At 37.7% G+C, this 22446-nt stretch overlaps 1 protein-coding gene and 1 pseudogene across 9 annotated transcripts in view; one reads left to right on the forward strand and one right to left on the reverse strand.

The window, feature by feature from the left end:
* NUBPL (NUBP iron-sulfur cluster assembly factor, mitochondrial) overlaps window positions 1-22446 on the forward strand; it is a 252602-nt gene that overhangs the window by 142542 nt on the left and 87614 nt on the right. For 4 of the 9 annotated variants that reach the window (XR_011501542.1, XM_014857201.3, XM_070504212.1 and 1 more), the window contains one exon: window positions 18148-18241. Coding sequence is in view for 7 of the 9 variants with exons in the window: in XM_014857201.3 (XP_014712687.1) it covers window positions 18148-18241 (94 nt within the window). In the remaining 2 variants the exon portion in view is untranslated. Of the gene's footprint in view, window positions 1-9041; window positions 9256-10441; window positions 10523-17793; window positions 17830-18147; window positions 18242-22446 lie in introns of those variants that run through there. The other 5 variants (XR_011501541.1, XM_044765455.2, XM_044765454.2 and 2 more) reach the window with 3 other exon arrangements.
* On the reverse strand, window positions 1850-3582 carry LOC123283354 (cell division cycle-associated protein 3 pseudogene; annotated as a pseudogene).

Raw genomic sequence — 22446 nt, forward strand, 5'->3', positions numbered from 1 at the left:
TTTTTATTTTTTTTTCAGGTCTCATTTTAATGTCACCCCAGAGGAATGGCTGTGACAATCATCTCATCTTGTTTTATTTTCCTCAGAACACTTACCATGATTTGACTTTTCTTTTATATTTATTTGTTTATTGACGGTTTCTGCCCTTTAGAATGTACGCTCCATGTGGATGGTGGTAAGATCTTGCCTATCATGTTCCCTTTTAAATTCCCAGCACTTCAGACAAATACCTGGCAAATATGGTTGGTCCTCAATAAATATTTGTAGAGTGAATCAATTAAATGTTTGTGAAGCTGTTGAATTCTATCAATATTGTTAATCTTTTACATTTGGAATATCAACAGTATATACAATTGTTGCCTAGTGAAAGTACTTAAAATTCCACTGGCATTTTCGTTATTAATGTTTTCAAAGGCTCATGTGTAGGAGAATTAGCTCTGAGCAAAGCTTCAGAAAGATTTTTAAAAATTCACAAAATGTCATATTTTCTCTTAGTATTTATTTAAAAATATTTGTATTTTGGGTAATTAATGTCACATCTTATCTAAAAGCTATTTTTTATATCTAGATAAGTAGAGGTTAAGTGTTGTGATATGTGTTTATGTGTGATATGAAAATTTGGCAAATGTTTCTTGGCTCACATGAATAATAATGAAACCCTTATAATTATATTTTCATCAGGAAGGAACTGGGAAATACTTTATAGATAAATGCATAGACGAGATGAGATTGTAAAATTATGAGACCTCTTTAAAAAAACTATAGAAAACAATATACTTTTTATAAACAAACAAACAATATATATCTCTAAGTAAGTGTTGTCATTCAAAATAACTGCTTAGGGAATTTGTTCACCATAGTTATTAAATAAAATGATGTGTTTCACTGATGAAATAACTTTCATCCTCATATTTGTTATTAGAGATACATATATGATGCAAAGGCTGGTGGATTCCCTCCTCCTTGTGTCCTTGAGCAGCTTTCCCTTCACGATGCAATATGGGCTGCAGAGTTGGGCTCATGTTGCCATGGCCGAGGTGGTTCCCTTCATTGTCCTCCATGTATGGTATCTGGGAGTCTTAGATCATGGCCTTTCCACCAGAAACATGCCACTAGCGGCTTCTCTTCTCCACTCTCTCCTATTAGATGCTACAGATCTAGAAACTTCTTCAGATTTGGCTCTTTGCCAAGACATATTTTATTCTAACTGGATTTGCTTGTTTGTTCTTTTGCTCATTTCTTCATTTATTTCTCTATTCAGTAGAGGTTTATTTTGGCTCGTCCTGTGGAAAACACTAGCTTCGAGACTGTAGCGAATAATATAGAGATGAACATAGCATAGTATACTTCTTTATTCCAGGAATGTGGACTTTGGTAGTTTCACTTTTGAAACTTCTCTTTTGGTATTGCCTTTAGGATGAGGTTTTAAGTTACATATATGCCCACACATTTATAGTCTATTTTAGTTTAGGGTGAGTCAGAGAAAACAACCTTTCCTCAGTCTCCCAGGGGAAGAAGGGATGAGAGGACACAAAAGTGCTAGGCCCCAGGTGAACCCACTGCTGGGGCCAGCATGGCCTAGTTCTCTACCCAGGGAAAGTGCTAGTTTTCCTTGTCGTGGTCCTGGGCTTGCTTCTGTGCTTGTCTTCCAGTTTTTAGAAGTTGTCCAGTTCCCAGAATGCCCCCTTCCTTTAGTTCCCTAACATTTTCACTCAGGGGAGAAGGCCACTTACCCTATTGTGGTGTCAGGGTCCCGAGGGAGCTGTCATCCTGCAAGATGGTGAGGGGAGATCTCCCTAGTACCTTGCCATTTGGTTTCCTAGGTGATTTTACTTTATACATTTGGTTTTCATCTACTTTGCTTAGAACTCGAAGATCAGGGAGTCTCAGGGTCTCTCAAGGGCTTGTCTGAGCCCTGGCTGGTTATAGGGGTTTCTGTGAGCGGTCCTGTTTCCTCCTTGGAAAACACTTGCTTGGAGGGTAGCTCAGTCTAGCTCCAAGGTGGCATCTGGTCCTCAAAGAATAACTGGGTGCCAGAGGCAAGTCCAATTCAGATGAAGGTACCTCTCCAGGCAGAACAGATTTGATTTGGGGGTTTCAGTCTCAAATACTTCACTCAGCTGTTTCCTGAGGGGTTTGAGGGGTCTCTGCTGCTCGTCTTCATAGGTATCCGTGCAATGCCAAGGGTAGGAGAGGAGATCTGAGTCCTGGCCCTCGTTAGGACCTTCCAGCTGCTCCTCTGCAGGTTGGTTGGGCTGCGTGGTTTACACCTGAGTGGGAGTGTGCAGAGTGCCTACACCAAGTGACTGGGGATCTGCCACTCGAGCCAGCTGCTTGTTGTGCAGTGGGGGTCGCACTGGAGTGACTGGGATGCTCTTGGCTGAGCCCGTCTCAACCAAGAGGAATAGGGTGGGTATGGGCCTGGCCTGGTGAGGAGAGGATGCTGGGCCCCAGTTCCACCTTTGAGTTCACAGCAATTCCTCCAGTTTGTTGACTGATGATAATTTATTTAGTTATTCTCCCATTAAAGGACATTCAAGTTTGAGTCACGTTTTCTTTACTTAAAAAATGTTGCACTGAGCTTCTTTGTATATGAGATAGCACTGTTTTTGGATACACAATTTCTGTGTTTATTAAAGAATTTAATAAAGCATGGATTATGAGTGTGCATGTATATATGTCTGTGGGCTAAGTGAACCAAATTTTGTGTTTGTGAATTTGATGTTTTCCTAGGTGCTTTTACATTATACTACGTTTCTTGAGAACCAGTTTTTTTCTTTCCTTCCTTCCTTCCCTCCTCCCTCCCCACTCCCTTCCTTCTTCCCTTTCTCCTTTCCTTCCTTCTTTCTTCCCTCCCTCCCTCCCTTCCCTCCTTCCTTCCTTCTCTACTCTCTTAGCAAATTTCAATTATACAGTACAGTGTTATCAATTATGATTACCACGTTTTACAATAGATCCTTAGACCTATTCATCATACAGCTGAAAGTTTGTACTCTTTTAACAACCTCTCCTTATTTCTCCCTCTTCCCAGCCCCTGACAACCAGTTTTCTACTCTGTTTTTATGTGAGTTTGACTTTTTAAAAAAATTCCACAAAAAAATAATACCATGCAGTATTTGTCTTTGTCTATATGGGTTATTTACTTAGCGTAATACCCTCAAGGTCCATCCTTCTTGTTGCAAATGGCAGCATTTCTTTCTTTCTCATGGCTCAGCAGCATTGCAGTGTGTGTGTTTGTGTGTGTGTGTATGTATATGTGTATATATAGCACATCTTCTTTATCCGTTCATCTGCTAACAGACACTTAGGTTCTTTTCATATTTTGGCTATTGTGAATAATGCCACAATAAACATGGGAGTGCAGATATCTCTTAATACCCTGTTTTCATTTTCTTTGGATGTATACCCAGAAGTAGGGTTGCTGGATCATACAGTAGTTCTATTTTTAATTTCTTAAGGAACCTCCATACGGTTTTCTGGAGTGGCTGCACAGATGTACATTCCCACCACCAGTGCACAAGGGTTTCCCTTCTCCACATCCTCGCCAACACTTGTTACTGTTGTCTTTTTGATGATAGACATTGTTACAGGTGTGAGATGGTGTCTCACTGTGGTTTTGATTTGCATTTCCCTGATGATTAGTGAGTGATACTGAGCACTTTTTCTTGTACCTGTTGGTCATTTATGTCTTCTTTGGAAAAATGTCTTTTTGGCTCCTCTGTCCCTTTTTAAATCAGATTTTTTTGTTTTTTGCTATTCAGTTATGTGAGTTCTTTGTATATTTTGGATTTTAACCCCTTATCAGATATATGATTTGCAGATTTTTTTTCCCCCACTCAGTCGGTTGCCTTTTCATTTTGTTAATGGTTTCCTTTGCTGAGCAGAAGCTTTTTTAATTTGATGTAGTCGCACTTGTTTGTTTTTGCTTTGGTTTCCTTTGCTTTTAGTGTTAAATCCAGAAAATCATTGCCAAGACCAGTGTTAAGGAGCTTACCCCCTGTTTTCTTCTAGGAGTTTTACAATTTCAGGTCTACTTTCAATTCTTTAATCCATTTTGAGTTTATTTTTGTGTATGGTATAAGATATGGGTCCAAGTTCATTTTTTTTGCGTGTGGCTGTCCAGCTTTCCCAATACCTTTTGCTGAAGAGACTATCCTTTCCCCATAGTATATTCTTGGGGAACCAGTTTCCTAAGTTTTTTTTTAACAGAAATATATCAGAAAGTTTAGACATGCTATAATTACCCATAATGAAATTGAATTACCCTAAAATGAGTAGTTCTTGAGAGAGCCAGATGCTTTACTTGTAGCTTCATGGGTATTTGGTTTTTCCTTCAGTTTGACGGCCATCAGTAGGCAAGTCTGGTTCCCCTATGGTGATCATGCCTATAGTACCTCCTAGTGTAGAACCCAGGGCCTGCAATACCCAGTAACTGTCAGTATTGATTTTAGGTGCTTCATATTTCTGTGATCTCAATTGTTATGAAAAGCAGAAGACAAATTTAGGAGTATTGATGAAAGTTTCATGTGCAGAACTTTGCTGTCACAATTATTTGGCAGTTTAAATGCATCCAGATCCAGTTTTGGGGAGACGTATTTATCCTACGTATAGGGACTTCTGTGGCTCACGCTGCTAATGGGTGTGGAGTAGCCCTCCATGAAGTCAAGAATAGCAGTCAGGCTTTTATCTTTACAACAAACCGTTTTGCATTTGAACATCTGATTTTAGAGCACATGACTGATTCACAGACATTGCTGCTGAGCTTAGGTTTTAATGTTTGGCCAAATATCTATCACAAGCTTAAGATGACTGCTGATTGAAAGAGCCTAACTGAGGAACGTTAACCAGTCATTCCTGAGTTTTCTTCTAAGATCGCTTGTGTAGCTCCTCTTCACAAAAGCACGAAAATGTTATACTCTGAGCTTTCATCAAGAGTCTGTGTAAGAAATGACTATGCTTCTACTTCTTTTTTGGAAGATGATGGAAGTGGAATGGGACAGTGGGGATGGAGGTAACTGTTATTGAAAGGCAGTACATTATATGGAAAGAATGTGGGCTGTGGTGCCAGAACGTAGTAGCTTTGGTGGTGGGAGGATGTGGAAGGGCTCTTTTGATTATTTCTGTGTTTTCAACAAAATAAGACATTTATTGGGTCCATATGTACCCGGTACTGCTTGGCCTGAAGATAAAAGAATGAGTAAGACTTGACCTCTGTCCTTACAAGAGAGATTCACTCTGTAATAGGAAGACGGCAATGTGGCTCTATTGTTAGCACACGTTTATTCCAATTTTTGGTTTGTGCCCCAGTTTTAGCCTTAGTTTTCTCAATGTAGGTCTTTTTTTCCCCCCGTTTCTATTTTTTTGTGTGTCATTGATTGGAGAATTGGGAGGGGGGCATATTGATTGATTCAGGCCATTAGCTAACTTAAATTTTATGTCGGGAATCTGAATGTATTTCTTTACTCTGATTTATTGTCCTGTAGATTAATATTTCAGAATTACTAAGAGTATACTTGAGTCAAGGAGTTAATACCTTACATCCAGATAGTCTTGCTTTCTAGTGACCAAGTAGCTTGGTCAGAACTTCAACCTTTAACTTTATTTCTTCATTCATAGCTAGTTTGCTGTTTTAAATACAGTAATGAAACTACAGACCATATGCCTATTTTGATGCAATTTTGCAAAAGTATACATTCATCATATCAAATAAAATCATTTCTTCAACTGGAAGAGAATAAAGAATTCTCATGTTAAAATGTGACTTGAAATTCATAATCTGGGGGCTGGCTGGTGGTGTAGTGGTTAAGTTTACGCGCTTTGCTTTGGCAGCCCGGGGTTCGCGGGTTTGGGTCCTGGGCGCAGACCTGGGCACTGCTCATCAAGCCATGCTGTGGTGGCGTCCTGTATACAAAGTAAAGGAAGATTGGCACAGATGTTAGCTCAGAGACCATCTTCCTCAAGCAAAAAGAGGAAGATTGGCAACAGATGTTAGCTCAGGGCTGATCTTCCTTACCAAAAAAAAGAGAAAGAAAGAAAGAAATTCATAATCTGGTTAACATTAGACTAATTGATAACAAAGATTTTTAAACTGACAGCCATGATATTTGATATAAAAATGGCTTATCTGGACCAATATTGGTCTTGAAACAAAGGCAGAGAAAATATGTTCCACATAGCGTATATTTATCATTTATCATCATCTTATTTGAGAAACCATAGCTTACTAACTAGAGTTAGTTTCTATATAGAACACAGGTTTGTGTTGAGTCTCACCATGATCTAGTTATCTTTCTTCTATTTCATAGCCTGGCTTACACCCCCTGCTCTGGCCTATGTTCTGTTGTGGATGTGCCACTGGAGGCAGGGATAGATCAGGGAAAATTGGAGTACTAGTCTTATTGATTTATGGTTTTTGGCATAGTTTTTGTTTGAGAAGGATATGATGATATTTACCTAAGTAATATTAGTTTTCCAGTTTTATAGATAGAAAACTGAGCTCTATAAAGATGACTTTCATCAAGATCACAAGTGCTGTACTAATTGTTTTGCTTATGGTCTTCCTGTCTGTGCTTCATGAGGGCAGGGACTTCAAGTATCTTGTTCATTGCTGTATCCCTAGTGTCTAGGACAGTGCTTGGCACATGTAAATGTTGGTATTAATTTCTGAGTTAGGGTTAAATTCCATAATGATTATCCTCTGTATCCACTTATTTATCCACTGGCTTTAAGCATGCCTATTAATATGTGATCCATAATATTAAGGTAAATATGAAGATACCAGAAACCTATTTAGGCAAGAACAACTTCTAGATACATTGCCATATTCACTTGCTCATCAGGGTACAAGATTATTGTGAACAAGCCTGGATATAATGACCAATGTGCTTAAGTGAGAACAAAGGAACATCTGCTCGTTTAATGGTCTTTTAATGAGATGCGTAAAATTCAGTCCATTTTCCTATTTCTTTGCAATTTAGTGATCTCAGGTTTCTTAAATGTCTTTTGGGTGCTTCTGAAGTAATTATGTAGTTTAAGAAGTTGGAAAATGCTGAAGTTGATGAGATGGGAATTCGGTTGTTTTATGTGTTTATTTTTCCGCAATCCTCAAACCTGTTTCCTACCTATATCTGTATCATCTCCATCTCTGTGCTCATGTGTGTATTCTTTAATCTTTCTCAAAATCCTTTGTGTTAAAAGTAGTTATAGCCGAAAGCTGCTGCATTATTTCATTCTCATGAGGAAGTCACTTATGACAGTAAATTTGTTGTTTTCTCTTCAGCTTTGTACGTGGCAGCTCTGCTTAACAGGGGCAACAGGGTCACTCAAATGTAGAAATTTAATTAATATATTTCAAACAACAGATATGACTTCTTATCTTCTTTTCTTAGACCTTATTTCTAGTCATTTACATATTTTAAAATTGTATTTTGACCAAATGTTTTCATGCTTAGTTTTACTTATGAGAAATTTCCTTTTAATTTGCAAAAATAGCAACTTAACTCTGCTTATATCATCTAGGCATATGGTAAAGATATTTTAAAATTACTTGTTCAGATCATTTTGGAATGTGGTGACCTCAGACATGGACAAATATTTTCTTAGCATTTGGTTGGAAGAATAAACATAGGATGCTTGTTGAGAGAAATTTTAGTTTTGACTTGCATGATGTGACAAGCTTCTCTTTAGAGTAGCTTTTTTCAGTGTAATGCTACTACTTAATTATTAAAATCCATGATCTCATTTCCTCTTGAGAGAAAAAACTGTATAAAGCAAACAAAGGTTGTTTTTATTGTTCCTATTTTGCAGAGTAAGTTTTGGGCAAATAATTTGATTTCTGAGTTTCAGTTTCTATAGCTGTAAAATAAGGACATTGGGCAAATCTCTAGGGTCTTTTCTAGATCTGAAATTCTCTGTTTATACCATTGTAAGATGAGGAAACAAGCACAGAAAAGTTAAGCGCTTAGCTGGGTTCAAACAATGAATTCATAATAAAATCTCAATATCTGACTTTCTGGTTAACCTGTTCATTGACACTTCCACACAACCCTTATGTCTGTTATTGAAACTTTGAAGATTGCTTTCCTTATTGAAAATACAGCAGTGTAGAAAAATTATGCTACAGATATAACCCTTTTTATCTTTTTAAAAACTCAAATATATTTCTACAGTCTCAAGTTAAAGTCTTGTAGTTTAGTAGATGCTTATTCATATTAAAAAAAGGGGGCGGTGTTATAAATAGCAGTTCTCCTAGCAACTAAAGACAAACAGAGCATATCTGAAGTTATGTAGTCTGAGTAATAGTCAGAAGTAAACCAAGCTCACAAGTGAGAAAAGAAAAAATGGGAATGATTGTTAAGTGATGATTTTCTTCCATCCTTTTATTGATCCAAAATTTGTGTTTGTGTAGTAAGCGTTGGAATGGTGTGAGCTTTCTGTTGGCTGAGTGAGCCTCTGTTGTGAATGTTCACAGAAAGGAGTTTTGTATTAATTGGGAAGTTGGCTGAGGCCTCGCAACCTTTCAGGGTTTGTGACTGCATCCTCTCCACACTCCTCACCTCAGTGGCAATGCCTCAGTGACTTTTCAGGAACGCATCTATTTGGTGAATTATGACATTTTATATCAGTATAACACATTAATCCCTATATGAGCCAGACTGAGGTATTTTAGGATGGCAGCCAGAGTAGATTGCAGTTCAGTACAAATTTAAATCTGAGTTCTTTGCAAAATTCAGCTAAATTTTCCAAAGGAAATATGATCATTCTATAAAATAAATTTCTTAAACGCACCAAGTACCTTTTAGCTTTCTTGTACTTAAATAATGTGTTCCCTTTAAAAAAAAAAAAACAAAGAAACCAACTTGTTTTGTCATTTTGGTGCTTTCAGACAAAAATACCTTTTAGTCACATTTTCCTCTAAGCAAATCTCTCACAAATATTTTTCAATTTACACAAACAGATCACAGTCACACTTTCTTTTTTTAAGTAGTTGGAAGGGACCTTAGTGATCATCTAATCTAAAGCAGTTTATTTATGTTTTTTAGTGAGGAAGGTTGTGCCTGAGCTAACGTCTGTGGGAGTCCTCCTCTATTTTGTATGTGGGATGCCATCACAGCATGACCTGATGAGTGGTGTGTAGGTCCACACCTGGGATCCAAACCAGCGAACCCCAGGCCGATGAAGCGGAACACGCAAACTTAACCACTGCGCCACTGGGCCTGCCCCCACAACACTTTTTCTACAGATGAGAAGACTGAGGTCCAGAGAGGTTTATTGGCTGACCCATGGTCATATAACTAATTAGTGACAAAAATGATTAGAATTTAGATATGCCAGTTTCCCAGACTAAAACTCTATTTGTTGAATAGATATCTGGATTCTTGTGTATACCCAGCTAGATTTATAGTCTTGAGTTTTGCTGAACTCTCCCTTTCCGGTGCTTTTTAAGAAAAAACCATAGTAATTAATGTCTGAATCAGAATTTAAAATCCAAAAGCTGCATTATAATAGCTCATACTTAAAATATAACTGCATATGGAGCTGCAAGTTCTCACAGTTGGTTTCCTATTTGATATGATTTAGATCTTTAAATTTTTAAACTAAAGTCTACTGAGCTGGTTTCAAAATTATCATGTTCAAAAGCTGTAGGTATTTTAAAAAATCTGTATTTATTTCCTGTTCTTAGTCTTTATAGGTTATTTGCTTTGATTAAACAATTACTCCATGTAATTTTCTTGTGTAGATGGTTGGTAGAAGGATGCTTATTGATTTAAAACAAAACCAGAATTTAATGGTTGACTGTTGAAAGCTAGAATATTCTTTAACAGCACAAAGTCAGGAAATTTACATTCAATATTTCCATGGTTACTAGGACCCTTGCTTTATTATATAAAAGACTCTTCAAGGATCATGTAAGGAGAGAATACTATGACGTCACATAAAAAAGTACTCAGAAATAAAAGAAACTCATTATAATTAACCACAAAAGGAAAAAGAAATAAAGGAAACTATAATAATTCTTCTATTATCTAAGTAAATAATTTTCTGTAGGCTACAGACTCTCTTTCATGTATCTATTTTATCATACACTGAAAAAGTAATACAGTAAAGCTCATACGTTCTTGGGGTAAGAGGTTGTGCGAGCAGAACTCTCAGGCTTGGAGAAGAGGGGTGCCGTACTCCATTCTGTGGGAGACTGGTAGCATGGCCTGAGTCACGCAGACCGGGATTCACATCCCAGCTCCATCACTCACCAGCAGCCTGACTTTGGGCAACTTTCTTAATTTCTTTAATCCTCAATATTCTTATCTGTAAAAGAGAAATTGTAATGTCTGTTTTACAGTGTTACATAATCATGTATGTAAAAAGTATTTAGTGCCTACCTTACAATAGGCTCTCAATAACTATTCATTTTCTTCTGCTCTCCTCTACCTGTTACCCACAGACCGGCCCCCACCTCTTCTATTCACTAGCCCAGTTCTACCTGATGGACCCTAAGGCTCAAAAGCAGGACCCCAGATGGCAGGTAACTAGAACTAAAGAAATAAACTCCACGAGGCCAGTTCTGCAGATTGTCCCTAGCACGCAGTACATTGGGTAGACTGGCCTCCTGGAGCAATAGTGTCCTTCAAGTTCTATAATGTCCTTAAGAACCACCAAAACCACTGGACAGTGGCTGTGAATTCTCTCACTAGGCTCCATGAGGCTTCTATGGCACCTATGATCCTGTCCCTTCAGGACCTTGAATCCTCCCAAATACAATATTTTTTCTAAGGATTTTTTAAAAAGATTATTAGAGTTTTCCTTATTAAAGAGAGTACTACACATCTAAATAGATTTTATAAACTGTTCCAGATTTGGTTAATAAAGTGATTTGTTACTCCTACTGAAAAAAAAAATCTGAAGCCTCAGGCTGTAGTAATATAGGGAGAGTTTTTATTTTTTATTTCAGTATTTTTTTAAAAATAAAAATATCTTGATTCTCAGGCGGGTTTGTAATATTTTAGGTCTTTTTGGTAGCAATCGTGTCCTTCACTAACATCTACTTCCTAGGTTGTGAACATCTGTACGTGTAAGCAGTTGGCCTAACGCAGGACTCTAGAGACCTTAGAAAGATGTTCCCATAATTAACTGAAATACTCTTACCTTTGTGGTAGCATCATTATTTTTGTATTGTGAGGTTTTAGTTTCAGCTGTACTGTGGATTTACACGGGCATCTGTGGGCTAGCCTGGAAATTGGATAATCTTTTAAATATCATTTCAGAAACTAGGTACCGAGTTACCAAAGATTGACCCATGTGTCAACATTGGATAAGAAGTCCTCTGTGAATTGATGCTGTCTCCAGGTTGTCAGTGCCAGTCTGCTCTATATACCTCTGCTAGAACAACAAGGAAATGGGAAATGATGATAAAGGGAAACATAAAGAGTAAAGTTTCTCTTCTTTTCTCTCTCAGACGTTTCTACTGTCACTTGGGCTGGTAGTGCCTTTGGAGGGATTTATTCAAGTAGTTCCCTCCCTCCCCCTACTTTTTCTATAGAAAGGAAGGCATTTGAAAATGGATTGGAGAACTTTTATCATCTGAAAAAATGAAAATAGTAGGGAAGGACACATATCATTGTTGTAACTTGAATAATGTGTTCTCGTTTTATAACCGGGTCAGCTCTTATCGAAACAATCCCAAGGATAAGTTTATTATATTTTGTTGTATCATTTATTTCCACAAGTCAGTAGGCTGTCAACTCAACTAGAAATCTTTTTGTTATTCAGATTTTTATTGTGGTATTTATATTTAAATAATTTCACCTTTGTAACAATTTTGTTCTTGAAACCAAAATAAAATGTGACATGGTTTTATAATAGGGCACTGGACAGAGCAAAAACTATGGGTCAGACTTGAAGAAAAACACTTTCTGTTGTTTTTAGATTTATATTGTATACAAAAGGTGCCTCACATGGCAAAATGTTTAATTTTAGTAGTATAATAAAATCGTAAGGGGCAACTTGACTCCTAGAATCACTCAGTGGGTATTGATTGAACGGTGGTTAGGCATTGTGGAGGGGATTGGATGTGGAGAGGGAGTCCAGAGATACATAAAGAGTGGTCTCTTCTGAGAGGGAGCTTACATTGAAGTTGGGGAGATAGTTATGTATAAAAATAATTACCCTAGAATTCTTAGAGCTTGAAGACCCATTCAAATCCTGGAAGTTAGTTGAATCAAAAATCCTAGGAGTAATTTGCCTGACAGATTTGTCCACGGGTCTGAGACAAGGTTAGCTGCATCTTCTATGCCAATAGTGGCATAGTTTCATGTGAGGGATTCTGAGCAAAGCAGAAGTACTGTTCTGCTGCTATTAGGTTATGGCTATGCCTAACTGGGGTTGGAGAACCAGGAAATCAGGGACATGGCAGAAGTTAAGTATAGGATAGAAATAGCAACAGATGTATGGCCAGAGTCAGACACAAGGACACTGCCTTGAGATCTACTAATTTTTGAGTCACGTAGGCATAAGAATCAAAGCCAACTATTCAGTCAGTAATTAAGAGCAGATAGGAAGGAAAGAGGCAATGTCTGGCCCAGCCCAACTTAGTTTAAGAATTTGCCCTATCACTTATGGAATGTTCCAAGCACCATCTGAATGGGCTGTCTGGACACAGCCACTTTTAAATTAATCTAGATTTTGTCCCATTTCTCCTACTTCATGATTTCTCTATTTGCTCTTTAGTTGCAATTTTCTTGTCTATAGCAGTTTAGTTCTTTTTGGCTACTACTTTGGCTCCAGCAGACTACAGCTCTGCCTCTTTGTTGGTGGTGATTTTCCTCCCTGACTTCACAGGGCCCAGGGTCCACCCCTGCTCATGTCATTTTCACCTGGTTCACTTTGGCCTTGCTAGCAGACCTGTGATGGCTGGAACGCTCTACCTTTGCTTGGAGAAGCATCTGTTGACCCTGTGATACTTAAATGTGGCGTGTGTAGTGCTAATGATGGAAACTACTATCCTTGGAGGCTGACTGTGGTAAACTGCTTGAGCCAGCTGAGAAGCCAAAAATGGGATGCATCTATGGGCCCTTTCTTTTCAACAACTCAGCCTATTTGCACTTGTGCTCCCAGTATCCTCTGGAGTGAGGCCTGATTGCTGCTGCTTTGATCAGCTTCCTTCTTTTTACCCTTAATCCCAGTATATGTGTATAGTGGTATCAGAATTGTTAACCTGTACTCTCATGGTGAACAACTTTATTAACTACAGTACATTGCTTATGTATAGTTCTTTAGTCCTCAGTCTCATGTCTCTACTCATTTCCTAAGTTACTTAGGTAAATTTTTTTCCCCATTCCCTTCAGTGAAGTTATGCCATCCATCTGTAACACAGTTAGATTTTTTTCAAATTTTTTGCTTTTTAATAAATTTATACCCCCGTCACCCGTTTCTCTTACCCCCTACCCTCTGCCTCTGGCAACCACCAATCTGTTCTCTGTATTTATGACCTTGCTTTTTTTTTTTAATTTTATGTTTCCACACATAAGAGAGCTCATATAATGTTTGTCTTTCTCTGTCTGACTTATTTCACTTAGCATAATGCTCTCGAGGTTCATCCATAATGTCTCAAATGGCAAGATTTCATTCTTTTTTATGACTGGATAATATTCCATTGTATGTATTTACCACAATTTGTTTATCCATTCATCCATTGATGTACGCTTCAGTTGTTTCCATATTTGGCTATTGTAAATATGCTACAATGAACATGGGGGTGCCTGTGTATTTTTGGGTCAGTGTTTTCATTTTCTTTGTATAGATACCCGAAAGTAGAATTGCTGGATCATATGGTAGTTGTATTTTTAGTTTTTTGAGAAATTTCTGTACTGTTTTCGTAGTGGCTACACCAAATTACATTCCCACTAACAGTGTACAAGGGTTCTCTTTTCTCCACATCCTTGCCAACATTTGTTGTTTGTTGTCTTTTTCATAATAGCCATTCTGACATGATATCTCATTGTAGTTTTTATTTGTGTTTCCCTGATGATTAATGATGTTGAGCATCTTTTCATGTACCTGTTTGCCTGGGTCTTCTCTAAAAAAAGGTGTATTCAGATCTTCTGCCCATTTTTTAATGGGATTATTTGTTTTTTTGCTATTGAGTTATATAAGTTCTTTATATATGTTGGATATTAGTCTCTTATCAGATACATGATTTGCAAATATTTTCTCCCATTCAGTAGGTTGCCTTTTTATTTTGTTGTTGGTTTCCTTTGCTGTGCAGAAGCTTTTTAGTATGGTGTAGTCCCACTTATTTATTTTTGCTTTTGTTACTTTTGTTTTTGGTGTCAGATTTGAAAAACCATTGCTAAGATCTATGTTAAAGAGCTTACTGCCTATGTTTTCTTCTAGAAGTTTTATGGTTTCTGGTCTTATGTTCAAGTCTTTAATCCATTTTGAGTTAATTTTTGTGTATAGTGTAGGGTAGTAATCGAGTTTCATCTTTTTGCATATGGCTGTTCAGTTTTTCCAACACCATTTATTGAAGAGACTGTCCTTTTCCCATTGTATATTCTTGGGTCCTTTGTCATAAAGTAATTGACCATATATGCATGAGTTTGTTTCTGGGCTCTCTGTTCTGTTCCATTGATTTATGTTTCTGTTTTTAGGCCAATACCATCCTGTTTTAATTACTGTAGCTTTGAAATAGAGCTTAAAATCAGGGCGCGTGATGCCTACAGCTTTGTTCTTCTTTCTCAAGATTTTATATTCTTAGGACCACTCAAATTGGATATGCTTCAGACCACACAAAATCTGGATCTGCCCCTGGATTTTACTAAATGAGATACCTGGGTGTTTTGATACTACTTATTTCCCTACATGTAGTTACACTTAATTTATACAAGTAAACAAACACTAAGTATAATCTAGAGAATCCCCAAATCATTCTAAAATCAATGCTTTAACGACTCTTTTACAAAAGAACTAGAACTTCCTGGCAGCCACTATATTTCAATGTTAGTATTGGTGAATGCTACAAAACCGAAACTCAGATACTGATTTCAGTCCAGCTCAGTTCAAGTCAGCAAGCCTTTGTGGGTGCCTGCTGTGAGTGAGGGAGGTGCTGGGCCAGGTTCTTTTTTTCAGATAGTTTAAATTCAATTTAAGATAATTTGAAATTAATTGCCTTAACAGTGAAGTATTTTTAGTTCCTTGGAACCTTAATAGCAGTTCTCCTTAAAGAAATGAGAAATTGGAGCCAACATGATAAATATGATTAAATGCCAAGGAACAATAATGATAAATTGTTGGCACCAGTCATTTGATGTTCTCTGAAACAAAGAAACTTGTCACTCTGCCAGTGCTAGGAGTCTCAGTGCAGAGGGAATAAAATGGAAAGTATCCTTTATCTTTTCTGTAGATATTTCATGTAGATAGTGGACCTGGGTAACTTTGGAGTAAGTATTTTCCAAACCAAGGAACCCTATATTGAAAATGAACTACTTTATGTTCATTTCATTGTTCTCTTAAAATGTGTCATTAAATCAGTATCAAGGACTTGTGTTTGAGAAATATAGAATTCCTAAAAGACAAGTCAATGTGTAGTGTCAGATACTGGTAAATGTTTTGAAGAAAAACAGTGAGAGGAGAGAGATTGATGGTTGGGGGTGCTATTTTAGAAAGTCTGTGCTGCCTCCCCAACTAGTCCTTGAGTGTGCCAAGCATGTCCTATCATAGGGCCTTAGCATTTGCTGCCTCTTGTGCCTGGAATGCTCTCCTTAGACAACTGCTCACTTCTCTTCTCACTTCCCTCAGGGCTTGACCACCCTGTCTGAAGTAGCACCTCCCACTAGTCTATTCTTTTTCCCTGTTCTTCAAGTATTCTCACCATCTGACCTTGGGAACCGAAGAGATTCAAAGCAATTCTTTGGTAAACCTTTTGTTGTCTGGACTCTCGCTACTTGCTCTCTGAAATTCAGGAATTGAAGAGATTTTAAAAATATCGCTTGCTCTTTGATCTGAATATCCAAATCAGGAACCAAATAATTTTGTATGGTGGGGATACTTGTTTTCCCTTTTTTTTTTGGTGAGGAAGATTGGCCCTGAGCTAACATCTGTTGCCAATCTTCCTCTTGTTTTTTGCTTGAGGAAGATTGTTGCTGGGCTAACATCCAAGCCAGTCTTCCTTTCTTTTTTTGTGTGTGGGACACCATCACAGCATGGCTTGATGAGTGGTGTGTAGGTCCACACCTGGGATCCGAACTCAAGAACCCTGGGCTGCTGAAGGGGAGCATGTACACTCAACCACTATGCCACTGGGCTGACTCTGATACTTGTTTTCTTCATCGCACTTTTTGCTCTCTGATTTGTCTTTCTATCTGTTTTTCTGCCTGTCTCCCTCACTAAAATGTTAGCTCTGTGGGGGCTGGGACTTTGTTTTGTTCACTCTTCCATCTCCGTCACTTGGAACAGTACCTCACACCTAATCAATTCTCAATAAATACCTGTTGAATAAATTTGTATATACATGAATGAATCCATTTGACCCAGCATCATCTAAACTTTAATTTTAAAAAATATATGATTGTATGGAAAAGGGTTATTTCACATTATTAAGTTTTAAGAAGCAGGATATGGAATTATATACACAGTTGATTTCCACTTAGGTTAAAAAAACACCTTGAATCTTTGCATGTGTTCATTTATTCATTCATTTCTTGAAAGACAACTTATTAAGCATCTCCTGTGTGTCCATTCTGTGCTAGGTGTTCTAACTCAGATACAGTTTCATGAGAAGACAGATCATGAAACAGCAGTAAATGAGGGCCCCCCCCCCCCCCCCCACTGCTCTCTGGCTGTGTTGATCTTCTTTCAGTTTCTCACTCTTAATAATTTCCTTCCTTTGCACAGGTTATTTCATTATGTGCTTAATACCTGTCTCCCTCTATATTATAAGTTCTGTGAGGCTGGGGGACCATGATACCATTTAATTATCAAAACCTAGCTCAATGCCTAATATATAATAGGTCTCAATAAACATTTGTTGGGTGAATGAATGAATGAATGCTTAAGAGATAGTAGTGCATAGTAGGAACACAATATCTAATCTACTGGAAGTTAGGGGAAGTACATTTCAAGCTGGGATCTGAAGAATGAGGAGAAATTAGCAAGTGAAGAAGACCAGGCAGAATGTTCTGGAGCTTAAGCTCAGACTTTATAAAAAGCAATAAAAGAGTTTTAAACAAAAAAGTGGCATTATGAGACTTGCATTTTAGATGGACCATTTTTCAGTGGTGTTAGAATTGGACTGGATGGGCAACACCGGAGCAGAGAGATTGGTTAGGAGGCTTTGGTGATAGATAGTTGTGGCCTTTGTTGGGTTCTCGGCAGTGGGGAAAGAGACAAGTGGATACTTTCGGGAGATTTTTAGAAGGCAGAATAAGTGACTGGGATAGTGAGGGAAGGGAAAGAGTTAAGTTTCATTTCAAGTTTCTGCCTTAGGCAGCTGAGAGGGTTCTGGAGCCTTTCCCGGAGACTGGGGGCTCAGAGGGAGGAACCGTCTGAGGTACCCTTGAGACCCATCTAAATCGAGGCTGAGCATTAAGGAGTTGGTTAGATAGCTGAATTTTCTAGGTATGGATACTTAGAAAAATGCCTGAAAAGAAATATCAAAATGTTAATTGTATTGAAACTCTAGTTATAGTTCTAACATTTTCTTATTATTAAGTATTGGTTTTCATTATTAGTGTGTTTCCTGAAGGAAAAATAATAAACTGAAAAATTATATTAGGATCTCCTGTGGGAAATGCTGTACCAAAAAACCCAAAGGACAAAAAGCTGAGGCCTTTTTAGGTAAAGTATGGGCTATTCCCGGTGAAAATAATGATTAGTCCTGAATGGAAGCCCATTGTGAAATGGGTTCACTGTGAGTGTGTGTGCGGGTGGGTGGCTGGTGCATTTGGAAATTTAGCCTCATCGTTCAGAGAAGGTCTGCTAGAGGCTGGGACTGTCTCTTATTCCTCCCTTTATCCTTAGCCCTCAGCACAGCCCTGGCACTTAGTCATGGCTCAAGTGTGACCTGTTGGATTTGTTCTTCATAATTTATTTTTGTTTACGTCACTGTTCACTGCAGTTGTTACACAATGATGTTTGTGTCATCTTGGTTTTCAGGTAGATTGGGGTCAACTGGACTATTTAGTTGTTGACATGCCACCAGGAACTGGAGATGTGCAGTTATCAGTCTCACAGAATATTCCCATTTCAGGTAAATCTTAAAGTTTAAGGTAATTTGTGCTGTCTTTGATGTTTTGCTATCGCCATACAGAAAAACAGACTCCACGAGAGGCAAACATTTTTATGTCTGAGAAAACAATCATTTATAAATTTCCCTTTAGAGATCAGATTCATAAGTTGAATTTTTCAAAATGTTACCAGAACTAGTATGTTTACAAAAACTAAAGACAGTTTGAAAAGATGGTGATGTAAATCTGAGTTCTAGAAAAGCAGTAGCATTTAAGAATTATCTAGATAGGACATGACTGTTTGGGTCACAGCTGTCCAGCAGTTACAGCCTAGTGCCTGATATATGGCAGGCACTCAGTAAATGTTTATTGAGTAAATACTAAATAAGAGTAAATGTTAGGAAAATTTGGCTTTTTGGTAAATACTACTATGGGAAAATTTTATATTCTGCTAATTGTTTTACATTAAAGTCAAGAGATCAATAAGCATATTAGCTTACATCAAATATACAATACTTCAATATGGTAGTGGATATCTTTTTTATGATTTGGAACTCAAATATTATTAGTTAGCTTTTATGTTGAATCTGTTTATAAGGATTTTTCCTAGGTTCCACTGGGGAAATATTTGTAAATCTCTCTTAAATATAAGGAATTTGGGGAAAATAATGGAATTTTGTAATGTTTTGCAAATCAGTTATTCATTGGTAGTAAGTAACTAAGAGATATCACTGACATTTAATCATCACAAGGTTTAGAATCTATCTTTTTGATAAGATATATACCTTGTTTTGAAATATTGATATAGCATCATTAATATGAATTTGTTTTTTTTGAGGAAGAGTAGCCCTGAGCTAACATCTGCCACCAGTCTTCCCCTTTTTTGCTGAGGAAGACTGACCCTGAGCTAACATCTGTGCCCATCTTCCTCTACTTTATATGTGGGACGCCTGCCACAGCATGGCTTGTCAGGTGGTGCGTAGGTCCGCACCTGGGATCCGAACCGGCGAACCCTGGGCTGCCAAAGTCGAACGTGCAAACTTAACTGCTGTGCCACCAAGTTGGCCCCTCATATGAGTGTTTTTGATGTTTAAATATATTTGTAACCTTCAAAGAGTCTGAAACTTTTTGGTAAGGGAAAAAAAAGGGAAGTAACATAGGAAAATAATTCTTCCTTTTTGTAATCAGTGTACTATATAGCCTGCTTTTTCTTTTTTTAAGTAGTTTTGGGACTTTTACGTTTCTAAATGTTAGCAATACTCACTAAATGTTATTGAATAAAATGTGCTCCTCACACCTTGAAATGCCTATTGCAGGCTTCCAAGATGCTTACATTATTCATGTGGATAATGCATTGATAAAGTTGGGCTAAATTACCATTTATTCCTTGAGTTGTGACTTGGCACCTTGAAAAAGTTTAATTTACTTCACACAAATAAACTGATGTCCCCAAGCAACTTACCTTTGTTTACTCAGATAGCAGCCCCTCTGTTTGGATAGGGTTTGTGATTATATCGCCCTCTTTTGATTTGTGCTTGTACTCAACCCAACAATGTGTAGATTGGAGTTAAGATTTTCTTGTCCTTGGAGGATTTCTTTCTTATATCCTAAAATTTAACTGGTCTATTTCTTTATTCCTTTCCTCTTATGAAGAGTCTGCCATGTAATAGGTAATTAATATTTTTTTTATTGTGGTAAAATATACATAACAGTTCAGCAGCATTAAGTACATTCACATTGTTGTGCAGCCATCCTCACCATCCATCTCCAGAACTTTCTCACCTTCCCAAACTGAAACTCTGTACCCATTAAATAATAACTCTCAATTCCCTCCTCCCCTGGCCCCTGGTAACCACCATTCTCCTTTCAGAAATAGTGCTTTTTATATTAAGATGAGGGAATGGAGGATGAGGAAAATATATTTTAAAAGATTTATTGAACCAGAACCTAACTTTGATTTTATGATTTGTTAATAAAATTTTAAATCAACAGGTGTTTATCCATTTAAAGGTGGATGCTAAGGTAGAAGCACTGTAGAGAATCCAAGGATAGTAAACGCACAGATCTTTTCGCCAGACTGCAGTTCTGTACCTTTTTTGAGTCTCAGACCTTTTCTGAGGATTTGATGAATATGTGGATTCTCTCCACGAAATGTATTTATGCCTGCAGAAACACTATTTTTATGTATAATTTAGGAGGTTCATAGTCCTCAGGTTAAAAGCCCAGCTCCAGAAGGTAGAGCAGGGAAAGGCAGGGAGTGGCTGGTCCAAAAAAAGCCTGGGTGAGAAGAATGCGGAGTGTGAGAAGTGCTGGATGAGAGATCTGAACCCATGATGTGGGGATCAAAGGAAGAAGAGATCACGGGTTTGAGGGGAATGGTAAAACACTTCCTGGAGCCGAGCCTTAAAGGATAAATGTGACACGATGTAGAGCGTTCAAGAGAGCACCACACCTTGTTTGCTTTGCTTTTTCTTGGCCTAAGGGCAAGAAATCTGAAAATGAAACTTCTAGTGTTCTATAATCCTCTTATAGACACTTATATATTTCACTTTTCAAGTCTGATCCATTGAAAGAACATAGGGCCAGGTACTAAAGATGCTTTTGAAAATACACAAACTTATTTACTTCTGGACTATGAAAGTAAAATGATTGCTTATCAGTATTTTCTAAATTTTCTATAATGAACATGTATATTTTTATAATTTAAAAAAGTAAATAGAAAGCACTGATTCTTTAGGGACAGTACACTTCTATATAAATTGGTACCATGATGATTGCCTGTTTTTAATAAACTGCCATTTAGTGATAGTCTTCCATATATTAATTTTATATTAATTATCACAGGTGTTATCCCTATTTTCTGCAATCTTTGAAAGGTTAAGTAACTTTCCCAAGGTCACATAGTTACAGTGGGTCGTAACTGAGGGTCATGTCAGTTCCGATTGAGTTTAAGGCTCATGCTCTTAACCTCTACACCAAGCTGCCTTAATACAAAACCCAACAGTGTTTGACTCATTGACTTTCTAAGTTTAGTTCTAATCCATTCAAACTCATTTAGGTTGAAATTATTCTAATCTAGGTGATCTATGATAAAAATAAATTTGTCTATGAATATGCCTAAATCTGTGCACCCCTATTTGATGAGTATCCATTCAATGGTCTATATTGATGTGTACTATATTCAATATATATTTTTTTGACTCAGAGATTGCTTTGGGCCTATTTAACTCATGCATTCTGGGGAATGTCTGGAGGCAGTCTAGAAGCAGTCTCCTTTGGCCTTTAGGGGTAGAACCCTAAATGATTCTTGGAAAGACCAATATTATCTTTGGGCTGATCATTACTAGTCTTGGCTATCTGGCTAGTTTCTAGGCACACTGGTTCTCAGTACAGAATTGCAGCTGTCAGGATGCGAGGAGGATTTGGGGGAAGCGGTACATATATTGTGTCTGTGTGTGTCTGTGTGTTTATTAAAGGCTTAGTTCCTGAGGTTTGATTTTATTCAGGCCAGTGTCGTTTCACACCTAGCGTATCTCAGAAAATAGGAAAAGTGAGGCATCTCCCAGGATTTAGAGGGAAGAGGACCAACCAAAGAGTTGCTGGCCTGGCTTGAATCATGACTTTCATCAATTTGTATACTCTGGACCAGCCTGTGAGAATCATGTCTGCCTTTTTAAGCCTAACTGAATTACTGTTCTCTATGAACCTAATTTTCCTTTCTTCTTATCATTGACTTGAGAACTCTTCTAAGATACTCTATGTTCTATCTTTTGTTATGGCTCATATCCCAGAAAGCACATAAACCCTTTAGGCTCCCATCTGAGTCCGCCTGTGCTTTGACTTCCCTCTCCTTCCCGTTAAACTCCTTCACATAACTTGGGATCCCTCCTAAAAAACCTCATGTACTCAGTGTCCCCTCTTTCCTCCCTTTACTTTCCAGAGTCCCTGTCTTTACGTACATTTGACCCTCACTTAGAATGTCTGTCCTCCCCAATCAGTGAGTACTCAAAACCTGCATCTCCTTTATTTCAAATGTCTGCTTGCCATTTTCACCAAACCCGCAGTTGGGAATCACTTCTCCCCCTTTGGAATTCATATAGCCTTTTATTTGGACCACTCCTGTAGCACTTCTTATGTTCTCCAGTCAAAACCCGCATAACTGTGTCATCTTTGCTACCAGACTCTTACTCCCTGGAGGGCTAAGACTCTGTTTCATTCATCTTTGTAT

This window comes from Equus asinus, chromosome 2 (genome assembly GCF_041296235.1).
Source record: "Equus asinus isolate D_3611 breed Donkey chromosome 2, EquAss-T2T_v2, whole genome shotgun sequence".
Classification (NCBI taxonomy): Eukaryota; Metazoa; Chordata; class Mammalia; order Perissodactyla; family Equidae; genus Equus; species Equus asinus.